The 24185-nt window shown below is 41.6% G+C and overlaps 1 protein-coding gene across 3 annotated transcripts; it reads left to right on the top strand.

The window, feature by feature from the left end:
- Nucleotides 1-7701: 7701 nt before the first annotated feature.
- On the top strand, nucleotides 7702-24185 carry LOC118851445 (complement C1r subcomponent-like protein). 3 transcript variants are annotated; one of them, XM_036760903.1, is made up of 5 exons: nucleotides 7702-7780; nucleotides 14957-15152; nucleotides 15791-15934; nucleotides 16053-16127; nucleotides 22799-24185. In XM_036760903.1, exons 2-5 carry the CDS (start codon nucleotides 15059-15061, stop codon nucleotides 23566-23568), a joined length of 1083 nt encoding a protein of 360 aa, XP_036616798.1. In that variant the 5' UTR covers nucleotides 7702-7780; nucleotides 14957-15058; the 3' UTR covers nucleotides 23569-24185. The 3 variants fall into 3 exon arrangements, with proteins under 3 accessions (XP_036616798.1, XP_036616800.1, XP_036616799.1); XM_036760904.1 differs by lacking the exon at nucleotides 7702-7780 and adding an exon at nucleotides 7787-7999; XM_036760905.1 differs by lacking the exon at nucleotides 16053-16127.

Genomic DNA, 24185 nt, shown 5'->3' with positions numbered 1-24185 from the left:
ATGGCAAAAAACAAGCGACAATTAACACGAAATACATACCAATTATCAAGTGATAACCAAGTGACATTATGTTGTTCTGAGAAGCTCCATAAAGGCAGTTGTGGGTTTTTATCCATCCTCTGGGATTCTACATGTGAAATGCTAACTCTGATTCCAAAGAAGAGGTGAATAAACTTCCAGACCACAAAGATACTAACAAGGGGATAACAACCTTACTTATGAAACAGGAGACTGGCCAATGAGCTCAGCACGAATAAGCAAGTGTGGAGTGTTTGGCTGAGCAATCCCCAGGTGTACTTGGGAGCATGCACAGACATTCTGAAACTGGTTCTGATCTGCTAACCACGTAGAGAAGAGACATCTCTTTGACTGGCTGCATAGGTAGAAACAGACTACATTTCAAAGGCAGTAGTTGACCAGACTCTTACTTCATTTGGTTTGACTTCTTTGCTAACTTCTGGTAAGAGAAGTGAGACAATGTTGCAATGAGAGAAGCATTGGGCCATCCCCATTTCATTAGATTGTGAGCTCTTTGAGGGTAGGGACTGTCTTTTTCCTCTTTTTGTATCCCCAGAACTTAGCCTGATGCCTGTCGTATAGTAGGTATTTAATAAATTTTTATCAGTTGATTGATATGGCCAATGAATTGATTGATTATATGGCCTCAGTTCTTTGCCATGCTGATTGTTCTTTCGTTTTAGGTGAAGGAGAATGGAAACCGAGGTCTGGGTGTAGAGCCAAGGCTAAGTTTTGCAGCCAGATAAGTGCCTCAGATAGGTCTTTGGGACCTAGTCCATGATTAGTTGAAACAAGGACTCATCTATCAATTGATGCGGCATTTGAACACGACTTGGAAGGACCAATGTGTAGAAACTTCATTAAGTCTGAGCCCACTATGCCTACAGATTGAGGCAGAATAGAGCATGCCCTCCTGGGGTTGGGACAGGGAAGATGTTTACACTTCTTACTACATCTTCAAAGTAAATATCCCTTTGGAACGGCTGTTGATTGGTTAAATGGGGCTGTGGCAGTAATCTCCGGTGGTTAACAGTGAGGGGACTATACCAGAACAGGGACTCAAACTAGTAGCGTTAGAAAAAGACACCCTAACCTGTCAGGGATACCCTGGGAATCTGTAGCCAGACTCAGGCCAGAGGAATTGCTGAATGTCAGGGGATGGGGAAGGCCCTGCATTTATCTCTTTACAATACAATCCCTCTTTTCTAACCAGAATGCTACCAGTCAGGAAAAAAGTCAAACCAAGTAAAGGGGCAGATTCTACTTGACTTGAGCCTTTTGAATATACTCCAGTTCTTTCTAGGTATCCAGCCAGTCAAAGAGGCAATTTTTGCCACATGGTTAGCAGACTGGAACCATTTGCAGAGAAGAACAGAAAACATTTATATAATGCCTACTATGTGCCAGGCACTATGCTAAGCCTTTTTTATTTTTTTACAAATATTATCCCATTTGATCTGATTTGACTTGCAGAATGTTTACATATCCACCAAAATCCACAAGGGGATTGTATCAACTGAGCACTCTATGCATGTACATAAGAGCTGGGGTCATTGCTCAGTTCCATACTATACTTATTTAAAAATTTTGTTGTAGTCGTTCACTAGTGTCCAGCTCTTCATGACCGCACTTGGGGTTTTTTTTGGCAAAGATACTGGAGCGGTTTGCCATTTCCTTCTCCAGCTCATTTTACAGATAAGGAAACTGAGACAAACAAGATTAAGTGATTTGCCCAGGGTCACATAGCTAGTAAATGTCTAAGGCCAAATCTGAACTCAGGAAGATAAGTCTTCCTGGACTCAGGTCTAACACAATTTTCATTTTATCACCTACCTGCCCACTTATGAAAATATCTATGTTTAAATGTATGTATTCTTGTCTATTATTAAAGAACATACTATTAATTAATTTGTATTCCTCGGAATAAGGAAAGATATCACCTGGAGTTACAAAATTCTAAGAAGCAAAATCATACCATTATATACATTATAAAATTATACAAAAAAGTGATATAGAACTAGAGAAACCAGACATTGTAAAAAGTCTTGCAGAAGTATTGGCCCTACAACCACACGTTTATAGGTAATGAGAAAGGAGCCAGTAGATAAGAAGTTGAAGATGAGACAAAGAGAAGGAATGATTGAGAAGTCAAGCTCCCAGAGGAGGCAGGCAGGGATATCATCAAGAACTTCATTATAATAGGGGACACATTATCTCAGCTTTCCTGGAAGTAAAGAAAAATCTAGACATGAAACCAGGCTCTGTAATAAAGTGCTTGCATTCTGAGGGCTCATTCATAAGTATTTATATTTTCATATCATACCTAGATCATATATTTTCTTCATCTATAGAGGAGAAGCTAAATTAGCATGGTATCATAGGAAATGGACTTCTGGGTCAGGTACCAAACGATCACAAGAGACAAGACACCTTGTAGGGAGGAGACAGAGCAGAAATGCCACTCCCGGCCACCCACCAGCAGCCACTCTAATGGGCCAGGGTACTGGAGGAGCACTCGGAAATGCCTGTCAGAAAGAAAAGCATCCCTTGGTACTTGTATGATGCAGCTAATACCTTTCCCCACTCCCTCAGACTTACTTGATTCAGGTCTTCTCTGCTGCTAAGTCAATTTTGCCCAAAGGCGATAGAGTTGAACCCAGTCTCACATCCATGACTTTCATATATCGTATCTGGGCATTTGGTGGGATCCTAGGGAAGGAGTAAGGTGCCCACCCTAGGATTACGCTCCACTTTCTATAAGCCTATAGAAAAGCAGTCTGTGACCTTATTAATTAAATTAACCAGCGAGAGTGTAGTATTTAATTTGGACAGCAGGTGGCACTGTATTCAAACCACCGGACAAGTGGTTTTGTCGGAGGAAGAGCCAGTGCGCCTGCCCAGGCTTCCATAATAGCTGCACCTTCCCAACCGCTTGTCAGCTTTTACTCTGCCTGCAAGACTCTTCGATATCCCCCAGCCTCATATCATGTTCTCGCTCCAACTTAATATTGTTCTAGCTCAGGGGTGGGGAAATAAAATCATGTGAAATCTTGATTTCACTCTATTTCCCATCCCCACTTGTCTAGGAAGCTAACCAACCTCATTTGTAAGATTTAGACAATTGACCTTTCAGGGTCCATAGGGCTTATAAAAACATAGTAAAATAAAAACCATAAGGGAATTATCAATCCCAATCATTTCCCCCAAACCTCTGAGATAGGAGGTTTGGAGAAAAAAATACGATGAAGAAATTATAGGTTTGAAACTTTCTAGGATAGGCTCTGCAAACAAACGGAGAAAATGTTCCCATCATGGGGCAAGTAAAGTCAATGAGTTGGAACTGGTTTTCTCGTCCAATCTCACCAGCTACTTTGCATTAGTAGTTGCCAGTCCCAGCTAGCCCTATCCTTTCTTTGGTCTGTTTCTCAGTTGCTGTACGTTGTTTCCATCTCCATCCCAGAGTCTCCACTTTGGCTGCTGCTTTTCCCAAGGCTCTGTCCCAGATCTGCCTTCACTGGTCAGTGGTAACTCAGCAGTCAGCAGCCAGTGGTGACCGACCACCTGTACCATCTATCCTGTTCTTTGTCTTGTGTTGAAACCCTCTCCTTGGGAAAAAAATGTAGCAGGGCCAAGATGACCCCAAGCAAGATCTCACCCTGCCTTCTCATCAGATTTTTTCCTGTACCAAATCTACTCTCAGGCAAGTCTGCTTTTCAAGTCCAGTGAACTGAATTTCCCTGTGCTGAAAATACCCTCAGGCCCATTCTAGTTCAATGGAGGTAAAATGTGTTACAGGTACCACTACAGGACTACAGGCAATACTAGGAGCCCTTCCTCTCCTTCAATGCTGCAGGCATTTGTGCAGCCCCAGCCTTTAGCTACTAGGTCACATAGGTGAATAAACTCTACAGTTCCGAACCTTTCTCTAGTGATCTGAATTTTGTGTTTAAAATCTAGTAGAACAAATTCATCCAAATAATTCTTAATTCTTGATTAGGTACTTGCACTCACGTGGACTGCCAGTCTTGCTTCCCTTCTTACTGTAGTACCAAAGAATTCACTTGGCAGAGACTACATGCATCTACTGAAGCAAAACTTAGAGTAAAAGTATATTAGACCCTTGTTTCAGTCTCTAACTTCCTTGAGGTATAATACCCAGTAGTATTGGGTCAAAAGGTACAAGCAGCTTAGTCATTTTTCCTGCATATTTCCAAATTTATATATAAAGAAGAGTTAGACCACTTTGTAACCACACTGATGACGTGTTCCTGTGACTGATTTTCTATAGTCCCTCCAACACTGACCGTTCCCATTTATTGAGATCTTCATCAATTTGAATGGGATGAGATGAAACTTCAGAGTTGTTTTTACATTTCATTGCTCTGACAGGTAGTGATTTAGAGCATATTTCCACGAGACCATTTACAGTTTGTGATTCTTTCAAAAACTCACTCTTTATGTTCTTTGACCACTAATCTATTGAAGAATGGCTCTTGAGATTGCATATCTATGTCAATCCTTATATATTTTGAGTGTCAGACTTTTACTGGTAATAGTCGATGGAAATAGTTTTCCCACTTTACTATTTCTCATCTAATGATATCTTTATTGATTTTGTGCATGCAAAAGCTTTTAAAACTCAACCAACTCTAGTGACTATTACCTCTAGAATCAAATATAAAACCCTCTCTGGCTTTTAAAGCCTTTTAACAATTCAACCCCCTTCTTCCTTTCCAGTCTTCTTACATTTTACCACACACTCTATAATACAACAACAGTGACCTTCTTACTAGTTCCTCAAGCACAATTCCACCTCCCAACTTGCCTTTTTACTGGCTGTCCCCCAAGCCTGGAATACTCTCCCCCAGCTTTCCTGGCTTTCTTTAAGACAGTTCAAACTAGACCTTTTGCAAATGGCCTCTTCCAGTCTCTTCTACTGCTAGTGGAGAGATTATCTAATGCTACGACCTCAGGAGCCCTAACTGAGTTTATTTCCCTTTTTATAGTGTGTGTGTGTGTGTGTGTGTGTGTGTGTGTGTGCACGCACGCGTGCGCACATGTGTTTGTGGTGGGGAGAGACAGAGAAAGAGAGAGAGAGAGTACATTGCTGTTTTCAGGTCATCTCCTCCATTAGGGTATAAGCTCTTTGGAGGAAGGGACTGGGTTTTCACCTTTCTTTGTATCCCCAGTCTTATAATGCTTGACACATAATAAACACTTCATAAATGCTTGTTGATGGATTTTATCTACTTTATCTTTTCTGATAATCTTTATACCTTTTTGGGTTAGGAAATTTTCCCCTACCCATACTTGTGAGAAGTTCCTGATCTAGTTTTCTCCTATTTTTCTTTCATGGTGCAGCTTTTTATATTTAGGTCATGTATATATTTTGAGCCTATTGAACTATATATATAAGATGTTGGTGTAAGCCTAATTTCTGGCAAAATGTTCTCTAATTTTGCCAACAGTTCTCATCCAAAAGAGAGCCCTTCCCCTAGTAATTTATGTTCTTGAGATTAGCAGACACTGGGACTACTATTTTTGATTGTCCTATTTCTTTTTTAGTCTCTTCCTTTGATGTAGTCTTCTATTTTTCAACCAGTAACAAATGGCGGTTTGTTTTGTTTTGTTTTATGGCTATCACAATACAGTTTCAGGTTTGGCAGTGCTTTGTCCCTTTCATGCATATGTCTTCTCATTAGTTCTCTCTGATTTTTCCAAGGGAATTTTATTGGTATTTTGTTCAGTTCTACAAAGTATCCTCTCGTTAATTCTATAGTCATCTATTCACAGAAGCTTTCTTTATAGTATAAATAAGATGAATGTCCATTAATTGAGGAGTGGCAGCAAAATTTGTATATGAATATGATCTCCTGATAGCTACCAAAATGCATAGATTAGATAATGTCACTACCCTACTGACAAATCCCAGCAGCTCCCTGTTGCTTCCAGGTTAAAATATAAAGTTCTCTGTTTGGCATTTAAAGCCCTTCAACAACCTGGATCGGATCTGCCTCTCCTACTTCCTTATACATTTTTCCCTTTCCCTCCCTTTCTACAACATATAATACACATATTATACATTACTCCCTTTCCCTCCCTTTCTACAGTCTAGTCAAATTGGCCTTTCTGTTGCTAGGTGGTAACATGCATAGAGTGCTGGGCCTAGAGTCAGAAAGACTGGAGATCAAATTTGGTCTCAGATACTTACTAGCCGTGTGACCTTGGTCAAGTCACCTAACCTCTCTTTGGCTTAGTTTCCTCTGCTGTAAGATTGAGATAATAAAAGTACCTATCTCTACTTCCCAGGGTTGTTGAGAGAATCAAATGAGATAATATGATAGTGTTTCTCACAACATTCCCTTCTGAATGCCTTTATATACAGTCCCTCCTTACTTCCAACTAAGATCAAGCACCACCTTCTACCTTAAACCTTATGCATCATCATGTCCTTGAGGACAGGGATTTTTTTTTTTCATTTTTGTCCTTTATTTTGTGGTTGGAGGAATTTTATCTACCAGAGTCCTCTCTTCCTCTCCCCATCATGGAGGCTGGGATAGCTTTTTCCAAGACCATTCACCCCTATGTAGGTGTAAGGGCTGATTGAGTCAATCAATCAAGTTATCTCATTCCATTTAAAGTAAAAGACAAGACACTATGCTCAAATAGCTTTATTAGGTGAGGAAACATCTATATTATTCACAAGAAATGAACAAGTCCTGGACATCTCCAACATTTCAAATAAATATGGGAGAAAGTCTATTAGGGTAGATTGAGGGACTTGGTCATGCCCTGTGGGGCTTGTATAAAATCAGTAAGGTATTTTGGAATTTGAGATTTGAGTGTTGGGAGGGTCATAGACACATCCAGATTTTTGGATCTCAAGGTCAGTCTATCAGTAAGCATTTATTAAGCACCTACTATGTGCCAGGCACGGTAGGGGTTGGAGTTAATAGAAGAAAATTCTCCCTCTCCTCTCTCCCACCCTTAGAAAAAAAATTCCTGCAGGGTGCCTCTAGAGGGCAGTGGGGAGATGTACCTTACCTGGCTCTGGGAGAAAGAGGTCAGAAGTATTCATTACATTTGTTGAGATAGACTTGGAATCCCTCTGCTCCCATTTTTCAGACAGATCCCTAAAGGAAAGGAATAATAGTACCATTTATAGAATAAAGGAGACAGAGAAGCAAACCATAAGAAACGAAACAGACAAAAGCTGAAAGAGACTCAGAGCTAGAGAGGGAAGGAAACCGTTTAAACTTCTCCCCCAGCATCCTAGCTCAGTTTCAGGTTTGCTGGCAAGAAGATTGACTAATGGTGGAAAAAAAAGAAATTTACATGATAACTTTAGAATATATTTAAAAGGAATAACAAGTTGTTCATAATAGATTTGCAGCTTTATGTACAATCATCTTTTCTATGTTAGGTGAATGCTTTTTTATTTCACAAATTAAAAATAAAATAAATAAAAATTTAAAAGAAAAGATTGATTAATCTTTAGATTTCTCTACTGCCCTATGCCCAAAGTGAATAAAAACCTAGCGTCCAAAAGCCTTGCTATTTCCCTTATTCTGACAGCAGGTGTCGCCTTCTGCAGGTATTTAGAAAAATAACTTGCTCCAGCACAGAACTCATTTCCAGTAATTCTCCCCCAGTCCTACCCTGGCCCCACCTCCTCTACCATTGCCAAAGGCGAACACATTCACTTGCTCCAGCCTACAGAGCAATCACCGGAACACTGCCTTATAGCCTGGATTTACGAAATGTGAGTGAGTTCTCTAAGGGAGGACTGGTAGGGGAGGAGAGCTTGAGACAGCCATATGGAAAAGAAATGGCAAAGACCCAGAGGCAGTCCGTCTTCCTAGCGGGCTGTTGGCAGCTCTTGGTGAACTATGGAGTAAAAAGCTCCGAGCTGAGAAGTCAGGACGGGATGATAGTGACCTACCCCAGGAACTCCACCTCCCAGCCTGGCTCTTAGATTTTGGTAGGTGATATCTGCTCCTTTGGGGAGCCCTTTACAATTCTATACAATATGTCTCCCTCCCCTCTGCACCATCCAGAAGCTTCACCTGAAGCTGAGGCCCATCCTCCTAGCTAGACTTTGATGTCCAGGAAAAAAGCATGGTGGACATGGAGGTTCTGTAGGACTCGGCAACAAGGTCTCCTCTTCTAGAATTATAGTCTGACTAGTGAGACTTTCTCTGCATCACAAGGGGCACTAGTATCCTGGGCTTCTTTTCTGGTATTTGCCTTCAAATTTTAGAGAAGAGGAAGGGATACATAGGTTCATAACATTTAGAACTAAAAATGTTCTGACAAATCAAGTTAGTCCAATCTTAAAGACTGTTTTACAGAAGAAGAAACTGAGACCCCCCCCAAAATTCCCTGTTCTCAAAGAGCATAGATTCCACGATGGGGAGACCACATATGTATAGTAGGCCGTATGCAGAATAAATACAAAACAAATATGTGTTAATTCAATGCAAAATACTTGGGGGGAGCACTAGAGGGATCTGGGAAGTGTTCATGTAGAAAGTCGTATTTGAGTTGCCTCTTGAAAGAACTGAGGAACCTTTGGGTGGGGGGGGGCGCGGGGGGAGGAGAGTAGAGAGGGCATTCTAGGCTCGGGGCTTATGAATGGAGTGGTGTGTAACAGGAACAAAGAGAATGCCAGTTTGACTGTACTAGACCATAGAATGTGAGAGGGGGAATGATTTACAATAAGACTGGTGATAGTTTGGGACAAGATTGTGAGAACTTTAAATGCCTTCCAGAGGAGTTTATTATTTCATTCTAGAGTCAATATGGAGTTAACTTAGAACAAGGGCTCTCAAACTTTTTGGTGTTCTGGTAAAGCTTATAAACCTCTTTTCAGAATAACATTCCCCCTCTCTTCCCCCCTCCTCTTTTAAATCTTTTTAAAAACATTTTTTGTTATACTTTCAGTTCCAAACTGTCTCCTTCCCTCCCTTTCTGCACTAGAGAAGGCCAACATTTAACACAGATATATATGTGAAACCATATAATACATACTTCTATATATCAGTTCTTTCTCTGGAGGTGGATAGCATCTTCCTTCGTAGGTCCTTTGTAGTTGATTTGAATATTCATATTACATAGAATAGCTTAATCATTAGAAGTTACTCTTTGAATAATAGTGCTATTATTGCATACAATGTTCTCTTGGTTCTGCTCATTTTACTATTCATTATTTCATGCAAGTCTTTATATGTTTTTCTAAAATCAACCTGTTCATTTCTTAAGTCCGAGGAGTATTCCATCACAATCATACACCACAACTTATTTAGCCATTCCCCAATTGATGGGCATCCCCTCACTTTCCAGTTCTTTGCCACCACAAAGAAAGCTGCTATAAATATTTAGAAGACCTAATAGTGGTATTGCTGGGTCAAAAGGTGTACACAGTTTTATGACTCTTTGGGAATAATTCCAGATTGCTCTCCAAAATGGTTGATTCATAGTTCTACCAACAGTGTATTAATGTCCCAATTTTTCCACAGAATAATGTTTTTAAATACATAAAATATCCATAGGATTACAAAGGAAACCAATTATACTGAAACAGTTATTAAAACATTTTATTTAGAAGTTCATGGAAGTCAAGAACCCTTCGTTTAGAGAGACATGACCACATCTGTGCTTAAGGAAAATCATACTGGCATCTGTGTGGAGGATAGATTGACATGGAGAGAGATTTGAGGCAGGGAGACCAATGAGGTGGCCAGTGCAATAGTCCAGGCAAGTAGTGATGAGACCTTGAAATATGGTGGTGGCTCCACGTATAAAGAGAAGGGATCAGATGGGTATATGTTGTAAAGGTAGAAAGGAAAAGATTTGTCAGCTGAGTGTCTATATCAGGTGAGAGAAAGTGAGGAGTGGAGCATAGCCTGGTTAAAAACCTGGAAGATTGCCAGAATGATGAGGATAAGCATTTATATAGTGCCTACTATGTGCCAGGCAGGCACTACGCTAAGTGCTTTATAAATATTATCTCATTTGATCCTCACAACAACCTTGTGAGGTGGGTGCTATTATTATTAGCTTTTTGCAGTTGAGGAAATATTCAACAAAAATAGGGAAGCTCAGGAGAGGGGAAGGTTTGGGGAAGAACAAATAAATAGCAGAACTAAGAAAGTCTTCTGCCTCCAAATCCAATAATTACCTTTTCCATTAAATCATGCTGCCTCTTCTGTATCTATAAATGTTGTAAACAGCCTTATGGGTACACCCCTCTGAAAGTTGGGAGGGGTCACATAGAAACAGGGCTTAGAGGTCATTAAGTCCAACTCCCTAATTTTACAAATGAAGAAACTGAGGCATAGAGGAGGTCAAGTGAATGTCTTTGGCAAGGTTTGATCTTCAGATCTTCTTCCAAGTCCAGTGCACTACCCATAATGCCACCCAGCTATCTCAGGGACAACCAAGCAAAGAATCCTAGGATCGGAATTGGGACACAAGATGGAAACAGCATAAGATTGCTGAAAAAACCCACTTGTTGCAAAGATAACTCCCTGAGGGTTGCATTAGGAAGTGCCTGACTTCCTCTCTCTCTTGAGAAAGAGGGAAGAGACTTTTGTCAATGTGTTGTTTCCTCATGTCAGTACCCAAACCACAAGAAATAGGGGATTGATGGGGGGTATGGGTATCTCCAATTCCCCTCAAGGAGCGAATTACTTCACTGGAGTCAAATTTATCAAAAAAGAGCCATATTCCAATGTTCATCCTACCCTTTAAACTCTCCTTATTTCCTTACGCCACCTAATTACAATCCAGAAGAATGTAAATTTCTTTTATAGGACAGGGGCATTTTTAGTTTTGTCTTTATATACCCAGCACCAAGAACAATGTCTGGAATATAGGAGGTGCTTTATTAATTCTTGATGCAGTGGATAGGATGTTAAGGATTCAAAGTTGTCTTCCTAAACGGGAGGCTAGAATAAGGTGACATCTGTCTAGACAGCCAATGTATACTTAACCTTGGAGACTGGGACAGATCTCTTCAAAAAGCTAAAAGGCACAAAGAATTACACTTCTGATATGATTTGATGGTGGTCATTGTGTGAAATATTGTAGTTATCTATGCAGTGTTTTAAGCCTTAATATACTGCCCTGGTAGGAGTGCTGGGTACTATGATGCCTATCGCTCTGGAGAGGGAGATAGAGCCATGACAAATAGGTCTGTTATTTACAGGAAGTTGATGCATGGAGCCAGAGCCAGATGCTAGTCTTTTTGGAGTGGAGAAAGTCAGTTGAGTTGGGAAATAGTGAAAAGGCAAGACGTTCACCACACAGGGCCTGATCAGTTGGGTCACATGTGTCTTGGTCTATCTCCTACACTGGACATAGGGGAGAATGGTAAAAATATTTTGAAAACGTGCTTCAGAAGTAGGAAATAAGAGACCAAAAGTTTGGAGACTATCCTAAAGGGTTCTACCTATCATGAATATTTTCTTTGAGAAAAAAGTGAGAAGTACTAGACAGACATCATGAGCACTTGAACAACATTGTGAAAAATGAAATTGATTATATTGTAAGAGTAAGGAAATAATAGGTTACAGATCTGGGAGTTGTTTCAGAACCAGCTATCTGTGTACAGTTGTACCATAGACTTCTTAGAACAAAAATCAAAAGCAATACTAAATTAGAAAAAGAACAAAAATAAGAAGATGCAGCATTCAATTTAGGCAACTCAGCCTGATACAACCCATCAGTGCCCCCAAAATGGGAAATGGATTTAAAAAAACAGACATCACTATAGAATTTCACCACTTCCTAAGGAAGTTTCACTAATGTATAGCAATCACCACAACAGAGACCTAAAGAGATTAGACACAGCCTTAGTAAACTTGCTCTTATCAAGTGGAGAAATATGGCAGCTAAGAGCAAGACCAACAGTGGAGTGCTGACCTTGGAATCAGGACAGCCTGGGTTCAGATCACCCTCTTGCTAGCTGTGTGACCAAAGCAAATCACTGAACCTTTCCGAGCCTCAGTTCCCTTTTCTGAAAAATGTTGATAATAACACAGCAATTGCTTTACAAGGTTGTTGTAAGGATCAAATAAGATACTGTATGTATGTAAGAGTTTTGCAAGACTTTAAATGCAATATTGTTATTAAGATCAGATATTATTGATATTATGATGCATGGAGCCATGCCCAGATGCTAGTCTTTTTAGAGTGGAGAAAGTCAGTTGGGTTGGGAAGTAGTGAAAAGGCAAGACATTCACTACATAGGGCCTGATCACTTAGGTCGCATGTGTCTCCGTCTATCTCCTACACTGGACATACCATAAACTTGTCAGTAAAATCTTCCAGATAAGAAGAGTGAGAAATTATGAGTAGCATCACCTTGCAAAATAGCAAGAAGTTGTAGAGGACTAAACAAGTTTGATGGAAGCTTGGCAAGAGACCCAGTTAAGCCAGATCATCTTGAGTATATTTAAGAATGTAATTGTAAAGAGAATAATGAACAGAATAATGAAAATGGATAGATGTGTAAAAGAAAGCAAGAGTATAGTTAAGGAACTTGAATTCATAGCCTAAAAGGGATGAATGGGATATTTTAAGAGAGTATAATGTAATAGCTATCATCAGGTATTTAAACTTACCCTGATTGGCCCCAGAAGGCAGAAAGAACAAGGACCAATGAGGGGAATTTCAAAGAATCAGATGTAGGACTTATATAGAAGGTAAAACTGCTTAGAGTTGCCTAAAAGTGAAATGGGCCACCTTAGGAGATTTGGGGCTCTCCCCTCCCTGGAGATCATCAAGTCAAAGCTGAATGCATTGAAGAGTTCTTGAGGATATATTTTGAGTACAATATCTTGAGATATGGTAGAGGGGATTTTTGTTCAAGTGCAGTTTGACCTCCCTTCCACCTTTGGGTATCTGTGATGCTGAGAAGAGAGGTTCCTAGGACTTCTGGTAGACCTTCTAACGAGAAATAAGAGCAAGAGTATGATAAAAATTAACATTTACTGTGTTCCAGGCACTCATGTGCTCCTCAGGGAGGTAGGGGGTATTATAACACTCATTTCACAGATGAGGAAACTGAGGGAAATAGCGGTTAAGTGGCTTGCCCAGGGTCACATAGCTATTAAGTGTCTGAGGCTGGATTTAGACTCAGATCTTCCTGACTCCAGGTCCAGTTCTGTATCTACTATGCCGCCCACTTAGCTGCCTCATGACAAGGTTTAGATGGGAAAACGCACACTGATGAGATGATAGATCCATTGAGGTGCTAAGGACATTGAACTCTGTTGGGAAGAGTATACCCATAGATGAAATTATGATTCCCTGAAGCAAGTAGATCAGATAATTGGAATTAATCTTTAAGTGAATTAATTGTTCACGGCAAATTTTTTACCCTAGACAACTCTTCCCCAAACCTAGGATTTGTGGGCTGAAGGAAACAAAATCACTGACTATGGATCTAAGATTACATACTTAAGAAGGCAAGTCCGCTGCTAAAGCAATCATAATGGTGCCTTTCAAATATAACTAAATGATCGCTGAATTAAATGTTGTTTTTTTAAACATTCGGCTGTTTTTTGAACCAATGCTCCCCTCTATTACAGCAGATGATAGAGAGTTGACATAATCCCGTTGGGCATCAGAACAAGAAGGGGCCTTAAAGATAATCCAATCCAAGGCTTTACTTTACAGATGTGAAAACTGAGACCTTGAAAGGAAAAGTGACTTACTTATCCAAGGTCACAGAGTTATTACTATGACTCGGATCCTCTGATTCCATTCAGGTTTTTTCCCCCCACTGCACCAAGTTTCTTCCTCAGCGACTATATTTACTTGACTGATATTATATGCACAGAGTAAATTTAAGATTATCACAGGATCATAGATTTAGATCTGGAAGGGACCATAGAAATCATCAAATGCAACCCCCTCATTTTAAGACTACAACGAGTCCCATAGTTAAGTGATTTGCCCAAGGGCAAGTGACAAGAGACCTTAAACCTATGGTCTCTGACTCCAGAGAAGAAGCTATAGGACATATTTGGCTAGTGAGGCTTCGGCTGATGAGAAAGTTTCCTAGATGAGGTGGTATGACAAAGTTTGTTCTGCTCGAATTTTTTTTTAAAGTATTGGTTGGGAGAGTCTGAACCAATAAGAAAATACAATAGAATATAAAAATATCATTTTAATTCATAAGGGAAAGAGCAATGTTAGGGCATTCTGAGCCTGTATATGTAGGGTTTTTTTTTCTTTACAAGCTGGAATACTTTGTTGATGTGAGAGTGTGTGTGTGTGTGTGTCTGTGTCTGTGTCTGTGTCTGTGTCTGTGTCTGTGTGTTGGGATGGGAGGAGGATGGAGAGGAGTTGTGAAGGCATTTGTTCCTTGCTTTTAGAATAAAGTATTGGGGAAACCAACTATGTGCTGATTGGAGTTGGAAACTCAAAGGAGCTGATTAGAATATGCTGCGTGCTCTGTACACCAATGTGGGAATTTCTGTGGCTATTATAGGGAACCTCACAAAGGTGAAATTAGGGAAATTAAACAGAATAGTGAGGAGAGAAACTTACCTTCTAATTCGAGGTGTACTTGGACACTTATTTTGACATTGGTGGCATTTCAGGAGCAGATTCGAAGGAGGGAAGACAAAAACACAGTCAGCTGAGCACGTGATGATGTTTGGATGACTTTGGAGTCAGGAGTGGACCAGGCAGATAAAACAGTATATGGAAAATAGACAATTATTGGTTTCTAATACTGAGCCCTCGTACTACTCCAAGTAATTCCCAGGTTGATAAGGTACCTGAGCCTAGGGGAATGCTAACCAACTGGAGAGAGAGACCTAGGTGGTAAAGTAAACCATGGAGTCTAGAAAGTGTCCTACGACCAACATGAAACAGATTTTCCACCTAGGCCTAAGCCCTTTTTTTTCTTCTCCTCCTCTTTCAGTTCTCAGTCAGTTGGACCCACGTGATCCAGTTTAGTGGAGAACTAGGATTTGTATGAGTGAATTATCCCAGCCAGAGAGATTCTGTGCCCTAGCAGAAGAGAATGAAGTCGCCTTTCTACACAATATTCTCCAGCCTAGAAAACTGGACTGCCATCTTCTTCTTCCAGGGCTTCCTGGTCTACTATCAAGTTGTGGGTAAGTATCCATCCCGTGAGAGTTATGAAAAAAAGGGTGACCTTTGCCACAAAACACATTTTGTGTGTAACTAGCTATACCTGAACCTGGAATAAAATCACTCAAGGAGTTTAACAACTCAAAGAACACAGAATGAAGGCAGATGCTATCTCATAGGGAGAAGGGGATGGTGTGTCCTCATGAAAGATCAGCCTTTGTCTCTGAAGAGTCTAGGAGGAAGATAAGCCTGGGAGAGAGGTGCCATGGCAATGGGATGCTGGGGGTAGCAAGTGGATCCATTGTGCCATTTTTAGCCAGGAGACCCAGGGGTGAAGCATGGGGACTGTAGTCACCTTGAAAAGGAAATTAAACCCCTCCCTCCAAATGTTGATGGGCTTGAACAAAGTCCTGTTCACTCTGGGCTCTACTGGAAGGGTTAGTATACCTGGTCTAAGTAGCACTGAGTTGTAACCAGCTCTCAAGAAAGAGCTTAGCAGTTAGAGATCTGTTACAGGTTCAAAAGGAGAAAGCCCTGCCCCAGATAGCTACACCATGCTGGAGGAAGGGTAGTAGAAGATTCTCAGGGTGACTTACAGGAAATTCTTTGTGAGAAGGGGCTAAAGGAAGAAGTAATGAATCTTTTTTTTTTTTTCCTATAGTCATGACCTGCAGCCCTTCCCAAAATCTATCCTATGGTGGTTTAGAGTCTGGAGAAGATATCTACCAAAGTAAGATCCCCTACCCATGCCATGAGCCATATTACAAGACAGTGCCTGCCGAGGACAGTGGCCAGCCTCTACCTGGTAAGGAATCAGTCCCTGATTTATCCAGCCCCCCAAGACAAGAAGATTCTGTGCATGTGTCTCCCCTACCCTCCAAAGTCTAAACACCTTGGTTCATCTTTTCATTTTGTCCCCCAAGGAACATTCACTGACTCAGCCCAGGACATCTGGAAAGGCAGAGAGAGAAGTGGGAAGATTCCTCAATGTTCACCTGGTAATTAGAGCACACAACAGCCTTGTCTTCACTGCTCTCGCCCTGCCAAGTTAGCCCTCAGACACTGAGTCAGCATGTAGTAATTAAAGAGATTAAAGGTCTGCACTTAGCACAGTGTCTGACACATAGTAAGCACTTAAATGCTTGTTAATTTGACTGAGGGGAAATTGACAACTTCAGATGACTACTTTATGTAACCTCAAGCAAACCCCTTTACCTTACAGAGCTTTGGTTTATGAAGTTTACCTGCGAAATGAGGCTAGAATATAGTTATTCAATTATCTCTTAAGTCCTCCTCCCTCCCCTCTGACTCTGACATTCTTTGTGTCAGTGAAAGAGAAGAAAGAAGCAAAGGTAGGAGGAATGAAAGAGGAAACAATATCCCAGGATTTTAGAGCTAGAAGGAGCCTAAGTAGTCATCCATTCCAACCCACACCTGAAAAGGAATCCCACTGTAGTTCAGTCATGTCCAGTTTTTCATGACCCCATTTGGGGTTTTCTTGGCAAAGATACTGGAGTGGTTTTCCATTTCCTTCTCCAGCTTACTTTACAGATGAGGAAACTGGGACAAACAAGATTAAGTGATTTGCCCAGGGTCACACAGGTAGTAAGTGTCTGAGGCTAGATTTGAACTCAGATCATTCTGACCCCAGGTCCCACACTCTATACGCTGTGCTACTTAGCTGCCCTGGGATTCCCCACTACAACAAACCTGTCCCTTCATGAAGACCTCCAATCCAGGGTGTGCTGAAGCAGCTCATAAAGACTTGGGATAGCCCATTGCTGAAGTTTCACTGTGATCATTTAAACCTCAGAAATTGGCAAATGCTACAAATCAGGGTTTGATTTATTGTTTTGTCAGCTGTTTGGAAAAAATGTCAATGGTGCAGATTAAACTTAAAACTGTGTCCTGCTGGTTGCTAAACATTTACCAGCAAACCCCTCCCCCCCCCCCCCCCCCCGCCCCTCCACCCCTCCACCCTCCCACCCGTGCCTCAGAGAAAGGAAAAACAAAATACTGCTGACTTACACAAGAAAGAGAATTCTGCCTTTAGATTAACCACAGAACCAGGTGGGGGAAAAAAGGGTCTCAGAGGAAGGGAAGGTCCAAGAGAAGGAGACAGGAGCAGATTGCATAAGAGGATCATAATTTTAGATAATTTTAGGACCCAAGACATCATTTAGGGCTCTTTAATAGATGTGCAAACTGAGTCCTAGAGAATTTAGTAAGCTAGTAAGTGGCATCAGTGCCCTAACTGGAATTTCTACATCTGGGGTAACTGTTGCAAACCCTAAGTAGCAAGTAAGTAACAAAAAAGTCAGGAGGTAGGGGAGAGAGACACCATCTTGTGGCAGGAGGCAGAGATGCCGAGACGCCTGAACCTCTTACTGGGGAAACTGCCCTTCCACTGCATCCCAGGAATTAGACCATTCACAACTTCCTCACTGTTTCTCATGGACTACTACAAGGATCAGCAAATATGGCCCTTGGACTGTGGCCTACAACTTGTTTATTGTATTTAAAAAAATTTTTTTTAAAAACTTCCTTAGCTTCTGTAAAAACAGGTATCAGGCTGCACTTTGCTGTCATTTGTCCATCCTTGGGTTCCAGCTAACCCTGGAACTGGGATAATCTGGCTATGTGACCCTAGGCAAGTCATTTAATTTCTCTTTGCCCCTTGGCAACTTTATCACTAGAAATTGCTGATCTACATTAGCAGAAGGAGTTTTCTTACTAGGGAGCATCCTATTCCAGTGAAATTACAGGTCTGGATTCTTCTGCCCATCCCCAAGCCATTTTCCAATTCTTAATAACTAGGTGCTAAATTCAGCTGTTTCTTCTTGGACTTGGTGTCTAAGAAACCAGACTTGAGTAGTAAAGGGGAGCTGGGGAGTATCGATCCTTACAGCAAACAGATGATTTAGGGAATGGAGCTGAAAAAGGACTGGAAGTCAACCCTACCCAAACCCTCAAAGTATCATGTAAGAGCTGAAAGGGCCCTTAGACATGATCATTTTTATAGGAACTGAGGCCCCAAAGATGGGAATTGGCTTATCTAGGGTCACAGAGGGAGACTCATTCAGCTCTTACTGAAACTGAGACTCACACACCCGCAAAGGATACTTTGAGACAGGGATGTGCTGGAGCCAGCTGACCAAGGAACTGACTATTAAATTTTCCATATGACTATTCACACCTAGGAAATCAGCAAACACTATCAATCAGGACTTGATATGTTATTTTGATGATTGTCTAGACTTAAGAAAGTGATGGAGAAAATATTAATAATGTAAACTAAACTTAAAAATGTATCCTGAGTAATGACTACCTTGTCATTCAGCAGAAAGAACATTGGCATTGGAGGACCCTGGTTCAAACCCTGCCTCTGACACTCCTGTGTAGCCTGAGGCAAGTCACTTAATCTCCATTGGCCTCATCTCCCTCCTCTGTAAAATGGGTGGGTTGGCTTAGATAGCTCCTGATGTCCCTTCTAGCTCCTGGTTAGGTCTCTTATTCAACTCCCAAATTTTAGAGAGGAGGAAACAGAGCCAGGGTTAGTGTCTGAATAGGGTCTAGAACACCATTCTCCTCACTCCTTAGTACCTGGCTCTTTTAACCCAGTTGTTGAAATGCCCACACTCTGTCGCTTTTACCACCCCCACAAAAGTTCAAACAACTTAAAAAGCTTTGAGGGGAAAATGAGGCGGAAGCATCTACTGAAAGGAATAGCCTTCTCTGCCTTGCTGCCTTGTTCTCAATTAATAAACGTTTTTAAAAAGTCAATTTTAGTAAACACTTATTAAACACCTACTATGTGCCAGGCACTGTGCTAAACATTGGGTATGCAAAAAGAGGCAAAAGACAATCTTCTTACCCTCAGGGGGCTTACAATTTTATTCAGTCTGAAGTGCACCTACCCGCTACCACTCTTCTCCAAAGCAAACCATTCTGAGAAACAATGAAGAATTCCATGTTCCAGGGAATTATTTTTCTCTCTCCTAAGTGGCAGGTCCCCTACCAGAGCCTAGGATCCGTGAAATAGCAGCTACCTTTCTCACACTTCAGCTGCCAACTATACTTTCAACCTGGCCCTCATTCCCAACGCATTGGCTCTAAGCATCAAGAAAGTTTGGGAAAGTTTGGGGTTGAAGGAGAGGGGGATAATTCAGGGGAAAGACAAGGGCCCTGGCAACAGGGACCAGTGATATCCTTGGAAAGGCATGGCCCCTACTGCAGGGGCAGAGGTGCTATCTCCCCTCCCCCAACAAAGACTTTCTGTCTAGGCCAATCAGTGTCCCTGGGTTGTCCCATCCCGGGAGCCTTTGGACCAATGCTTATGACCGAGGGGACTCATTGAACCAAGGGCCTATCCCTAGGCTGGGGCAGAGCTTGTGTCTGGCCAACTTTGATAGCCTTGGCCGCTGTGCAAGAATCTCATGAAAAAAAAATCTCGCTATCTTCCATCAGACACAGCTGCCTCCTCCCACTGCCACCAGTTCTACCCTAATTCCACCCTTTGAAGCCAAACAGAGCAAGTCTAATCTTTCTTCTCTGTAACAGTCCTTTACATACTGGAAGAGGGCTATCATTGACTTCCTAATTTTTCTTTTCTCCCAGCTGCCCTTGCCTGCCTGCTTACAGTGCCCTCTAGTCCACCCTCTGCTTTAGGCGATTGCCTTTCCTGGGGCAAAATTTCCATCTCTTCTCCTACCCTCACTCCCCTAGTTTCTGCTGTGGGAGCAAGGGAGTCAGCATTTGAACTCAGGTCTTCTCTTTGACTCCATACACAGAGAGCTCTTCCCATAATGTAGCACTTTTCCTCCTACCTTCATGTATACACAAAATGCCCTTTAGAGGGTGTTGATTCAATGCCATGTCATGGGGACTTTGTGTAGGTTCTTAAGATAGAAGGAGCAGCATCTAACCAATTTACACAGGGCTTACAAAGCAGTTTACACGCTACCTCATTAGATCTTCACAACTGCCCTGGGAGGTAGGTGCTGTTATTATCCCCATTTTACAGTTGAAGAAACTGAGGCAGACAGAGATTAAGTGACTTGCCCAAGGTCACACAGTCAATACACATCTGGGGTGGGATTTGAACTCAGCACTCTATCTACCAAGCCACCAGCTGCCTCTGAGTAGGTTTAAGTCACTCACCTAAGGTCATACAGCTAGTGTCAAAGGCAGGATTTGAACTCAGGTCTCCCTGACTCTACCCATTATGCCACCTAGCTTCCTAGAAGGCAAGGCAGGACGTAAGGCAGACACGTCATACTTGATGTCTATTGGCTACCAGCAGCCCACAAACCTCCAGGGTGCAGGCCAGAACCAAATTACATGTAACTGCAAAATATTTAACAGAATAAATAAAAATTCAGTACAACATAGATGGTGTTAATTTGTGGCTTTCTAAGTCAATACATCCATGCAAGGATTCCTCTCTGTCTTAGTTTGATACCGCTGAATAAGGCACAGGTCTATATCTCTCCCTAACCTTTGTTCCCAAAGGAGAGAAGTGAGTGCACCTCCATCTGCTACTAACCAGAGACGTGCGTATGCCTCAGTCCTTCCTTCCAAAAGAGGCACAAGTTTTTACTAGTATAATAATGTTTGCATATTAAATAGTTAACCAGCTTTTACTTCTACGGCTGTTAACGCAGAGAATTTCATGAGAGTCGTTCCACTACATTATTCAGAGCTTAACTAGTACTTGGTCAACTAGACTAGTGTTTTCCACCCTAAATGTAACCCAAGTCCCAAGGCTCCATCTGATTTCACTGCTCCAGGAAATCTCACCCAAAGAAATTCTCCCCTCTAGATCAGCATCTGCTGTGAAACGTGAAAGTTGCTTGGGGAATTAAATAACTTGTCCAGGTCACACAGCCTGTATGTATCACAGAAAGGACTTGAACCCAGGTCTTTATCCATTAGGCCATGGCTGCCTTTCAAAACTGCAGTACAATTCCTTTTAAAATGTTATTGATGTTTTGTTTTTTAGCATTACCTCTATTTCCCCCTTTATGCTTCCCCCTCCCCAAGAAGCCATCCCATATATATATGTTTATTTTTGGAGGGGGAAAGGCAGGGCAATTGGGGTTGTGACTTGCCCAAGGTCACACAGCTAGTAAGTGTCTGAGGCCGGATTTGAACTCAGGTCCTCCTGACTTCAGGGCCAGTGCTCTACTCACTGTACCACCTAGCTGCCCCCATCCTTTATATATTTTTTAGAAAATTATTTCATTAATCTGTCCTTCCTACTACCTTCATTAAATAAATTTTTTAAAACCACCCAAAATAAAGTCAATAAATGCATAGATGCATAGTCCAGCAAAAAAAAAGATTCACATTGTCCATTTCTAAAAATTCATGTCTCTCATGCAGTATAATTTCTAAATTTTCTATTTCAGATCGTTCAATTAATGATTCTCAGTGGCTCAGAGGGCAAGACCCAGTAAGAGGGAGTCAAGGGTGGGAGAAACAGGATGTGAGAAGAAAATGCAGTTGATTTTTAAGGTTTATAGATGTCTAAGGAGAATTTTTGGTAGCAAAGATTTTATGAAGCACTAAAAATAAGGTTTGGTCCAATAATGGTCTACCGTATGACAGTTAGGAAGCACTGAACTGGATTGTGGTCTCAGACCAAGGGGCAGGTCTCAGGTAGGACCTTTGGAGGAGTATTCCTGCCTCAGGATTTAAAAATTCTGCCCAGGATAAAGAAAAGTGACAGAGGGACACAGCAGGGGAATGGCAAGTAGGGTGAAGGAGGAGAAGAGACCCAAATCAACTATATGATTTAAGACATCCCTCCCCATCCCTAAAAAATCACCCCTAGTCAGATGCCTGAAATCTCATCATTAGACTTCAATTCTTCTGATTTAAGGTCTTCTCGTTTAAAATGCCAGTACTCCTGAGAGGGATAACCCAGCATATCACTAATACCTCCAGACAAATGAATTACTAATCACATTTCTTATGAAACAGGAGATTTCCAAAGCAGTATGAGCCAAGTGGAAAGGATAGTTACATACCAAGAAGGAGGGAAAAGGCCATGTAGGAGACAAATCAACATACTTCATCATTTTGCTCAAAATTTTTCCCTCTACATATTCAAAGGGCAAGGTTCCAATGAAGCAAGAGAGATAAAAGAGAGCATTAGGAGAAGAATAAGGGCAAGATATTGGAACCATCATTTCCCTGGTTTAGGAAACTCCTAGATTTGGAAGCTCCCCCTGCCAGTGTAGGTTGGCACCTCTTTCGAACTCATAGTCTTAGAAAGTTGCCTAGAGGGTTGAGAGGTTTAGTGACATACATGCCAGAATGTGCTGGAGGCAGATCTTCCCAGCCTCTGAGGCTGGCTCTCTATCTACTGCTGCTTATCATAGCAGGTGAGCCAATTCCAAAATAAGCACTCAATTCTTGCTTACAAATACTCAATTCACTTACTTGTAATGCATGTGATTTTGTCTACATTTCTTTATTGTTTGCATTGTTAACTGTTCTATATCCAAGATTTACACCTGTCTTAAACAGTTATTTTCCTGAGTCTCGTTCTTGGCAGAGGGAGGTAGCCATGTGACAGTTTGCCACAGAAATAAGTTCTTTATCCATGTACTTTGGTCATGATGATACAAATGATATCCTTTTCCTTCCCTCTCTTGACTTCCAGTATGTGGACAACCATCCACTCCTATTGACCAGGACCAGGGGGCCCTTGGTGCATCTAAAGCAAAGCTAGGGAACTTCCCATGGCAGGCACTCACCATCATCTATGGGCGTGGAGGAGGAGCCTTGCTTGGAGATCGCTGGATCCTCACAGCTGCCCATACCATCTACCCTAAGGACAGCTTCTTCCAGGAGAACCAGAGTGTGGATGTTTTCCTAGGACACACAGACATAGAGGAAATCATAAAGCTGGGTGCTCACCCTGTCCGTAGGGTCATTGTGCACCCAGACTACCGCCCAGAAGAGCCAAACAACTTTGAAGGTGACATTGCACTACTGGAATTAGAGAACAGTGTCCCCCTGAGCCCCAACCACCTCCCCATCTGTTTGCCGGACAATGAAACTCTCTATAGCAGTGGCTTGATGGGCTATGTCAGTGGCTTTGGGATGGAAAGGGGCAAGCTGGTTAGCCAGCTGAAATATGTGAGTCTGCCCATCGCCAAGAGAGAGGCTTGTGAGGCCTGGCTTCTGGAGAAAAATAGAACTGAGGTATTTTCCTCAAACATGTTCTGTGCTGGAGACAGGACCATAACTCAAGATGCCTGCCAGGGGGACAGTGGAGGAGTCTTTGCTGTGTGGGACAATACTACAGAGCGTTGGATGGCCACAGGCATTGTGTCCTGGGGCATTGACTGCAGCAAAGGGTATGGCTTCTACACCAAGGTCCTCAACTATGTGGACTGGCTCAAGAGGATAATGGAAGGGGAGGCCTGAGCCCCTAAAGTTGCTCTAGCCTTGGCTCAGAAATCACCATAGGTTGGAGGTTCTCAAAGTGTGGTTTCAGGAAGTGCACAAAGTCTTTGACAACACTGTCATTTTAATTCTAATATGGTAAATGCCAATAGACATGACCCACATAAACAAAATTTATTTGGGGTCCTCAACAATTTTTAAGAGCGTAAAAAATGCTGACATCAAAAAGTTTGAGAACCACTGCTATAGGGAAAGAAAATGACTCTTGGGTAGATCATAATTGCTTCCCAAGCAGCATCCACATTAAAATCACTGATCCAGCACCCAAAGGTGTAAAATGAGTTATTTTCTCCCCTATCCCCATCCACCTCCAGTAACTAAAACAGATCTGAGAAGTGAATAGTATTTACAGCCTCTTACAACCAGTACCCGGCCTGCCTACTGGTTTCCATGGATCCCTGTGGGGTTCCATCAAGGGCACTCTCCCATTCATTATTTTTTTTCCTTTTTTTAAAATTAAATTTAATTTTTTGTTACATTTTAAGTTCTGAACTGTTTCTTCCCTTCCTCCCTCCCTCTCCACTCCACATTAAAGAAAGCTACCATTTGATGCAGATTTATAAATATACGCAAAACTG

This window comes from Trichosurus vulpecula, chromosome 5 (assembly GCF_011100635.1).
Source record: "Trichosurus vulpecula isolate mTriVul1 chromosome 5, mTriVul1.pri, whole genome shotgun sequence".
NCBI classification, from domain to species: domain Eukaryota; kingdom Metazoa; phylum Chordata; class Mammalia; order Diprotodontia; family Phalangeridae; genus Trichosurus; species Trichosurus vulpecula.
Note: the sequence above shows the minus strand (reverse complement) of the source record. Positions and strands in the feature narration are given on the sequence as shown.

What these genes read in the sequence shown, in the direction of transcription:
- LOC118851445 (XM_036760903.1), top strand. Translation starts at nt 15,059, where the DNA reads ATGAAGTCGCCTTTCTACACAATATTCTCCAGCCTAGAAAACTGGACT. An exon ending in GGTCTACTATCAAGTTGTGG is followed by an intron (nt 15,153 to 15,790) that starts GTAAGTATCCAT and finishes TTTTTCCTATAG; the next exon opens with TCATGACCTGCAGCCCTTCC. An exon ending in GATTCCTCAATGTTCACCTG is followed by an intron (nt 16,128 to 22,798) that starts GTAATTAGAGCA and finishes CTTGACTTCCAG; the next exon opens with TATGTGGACAACCATCCACT.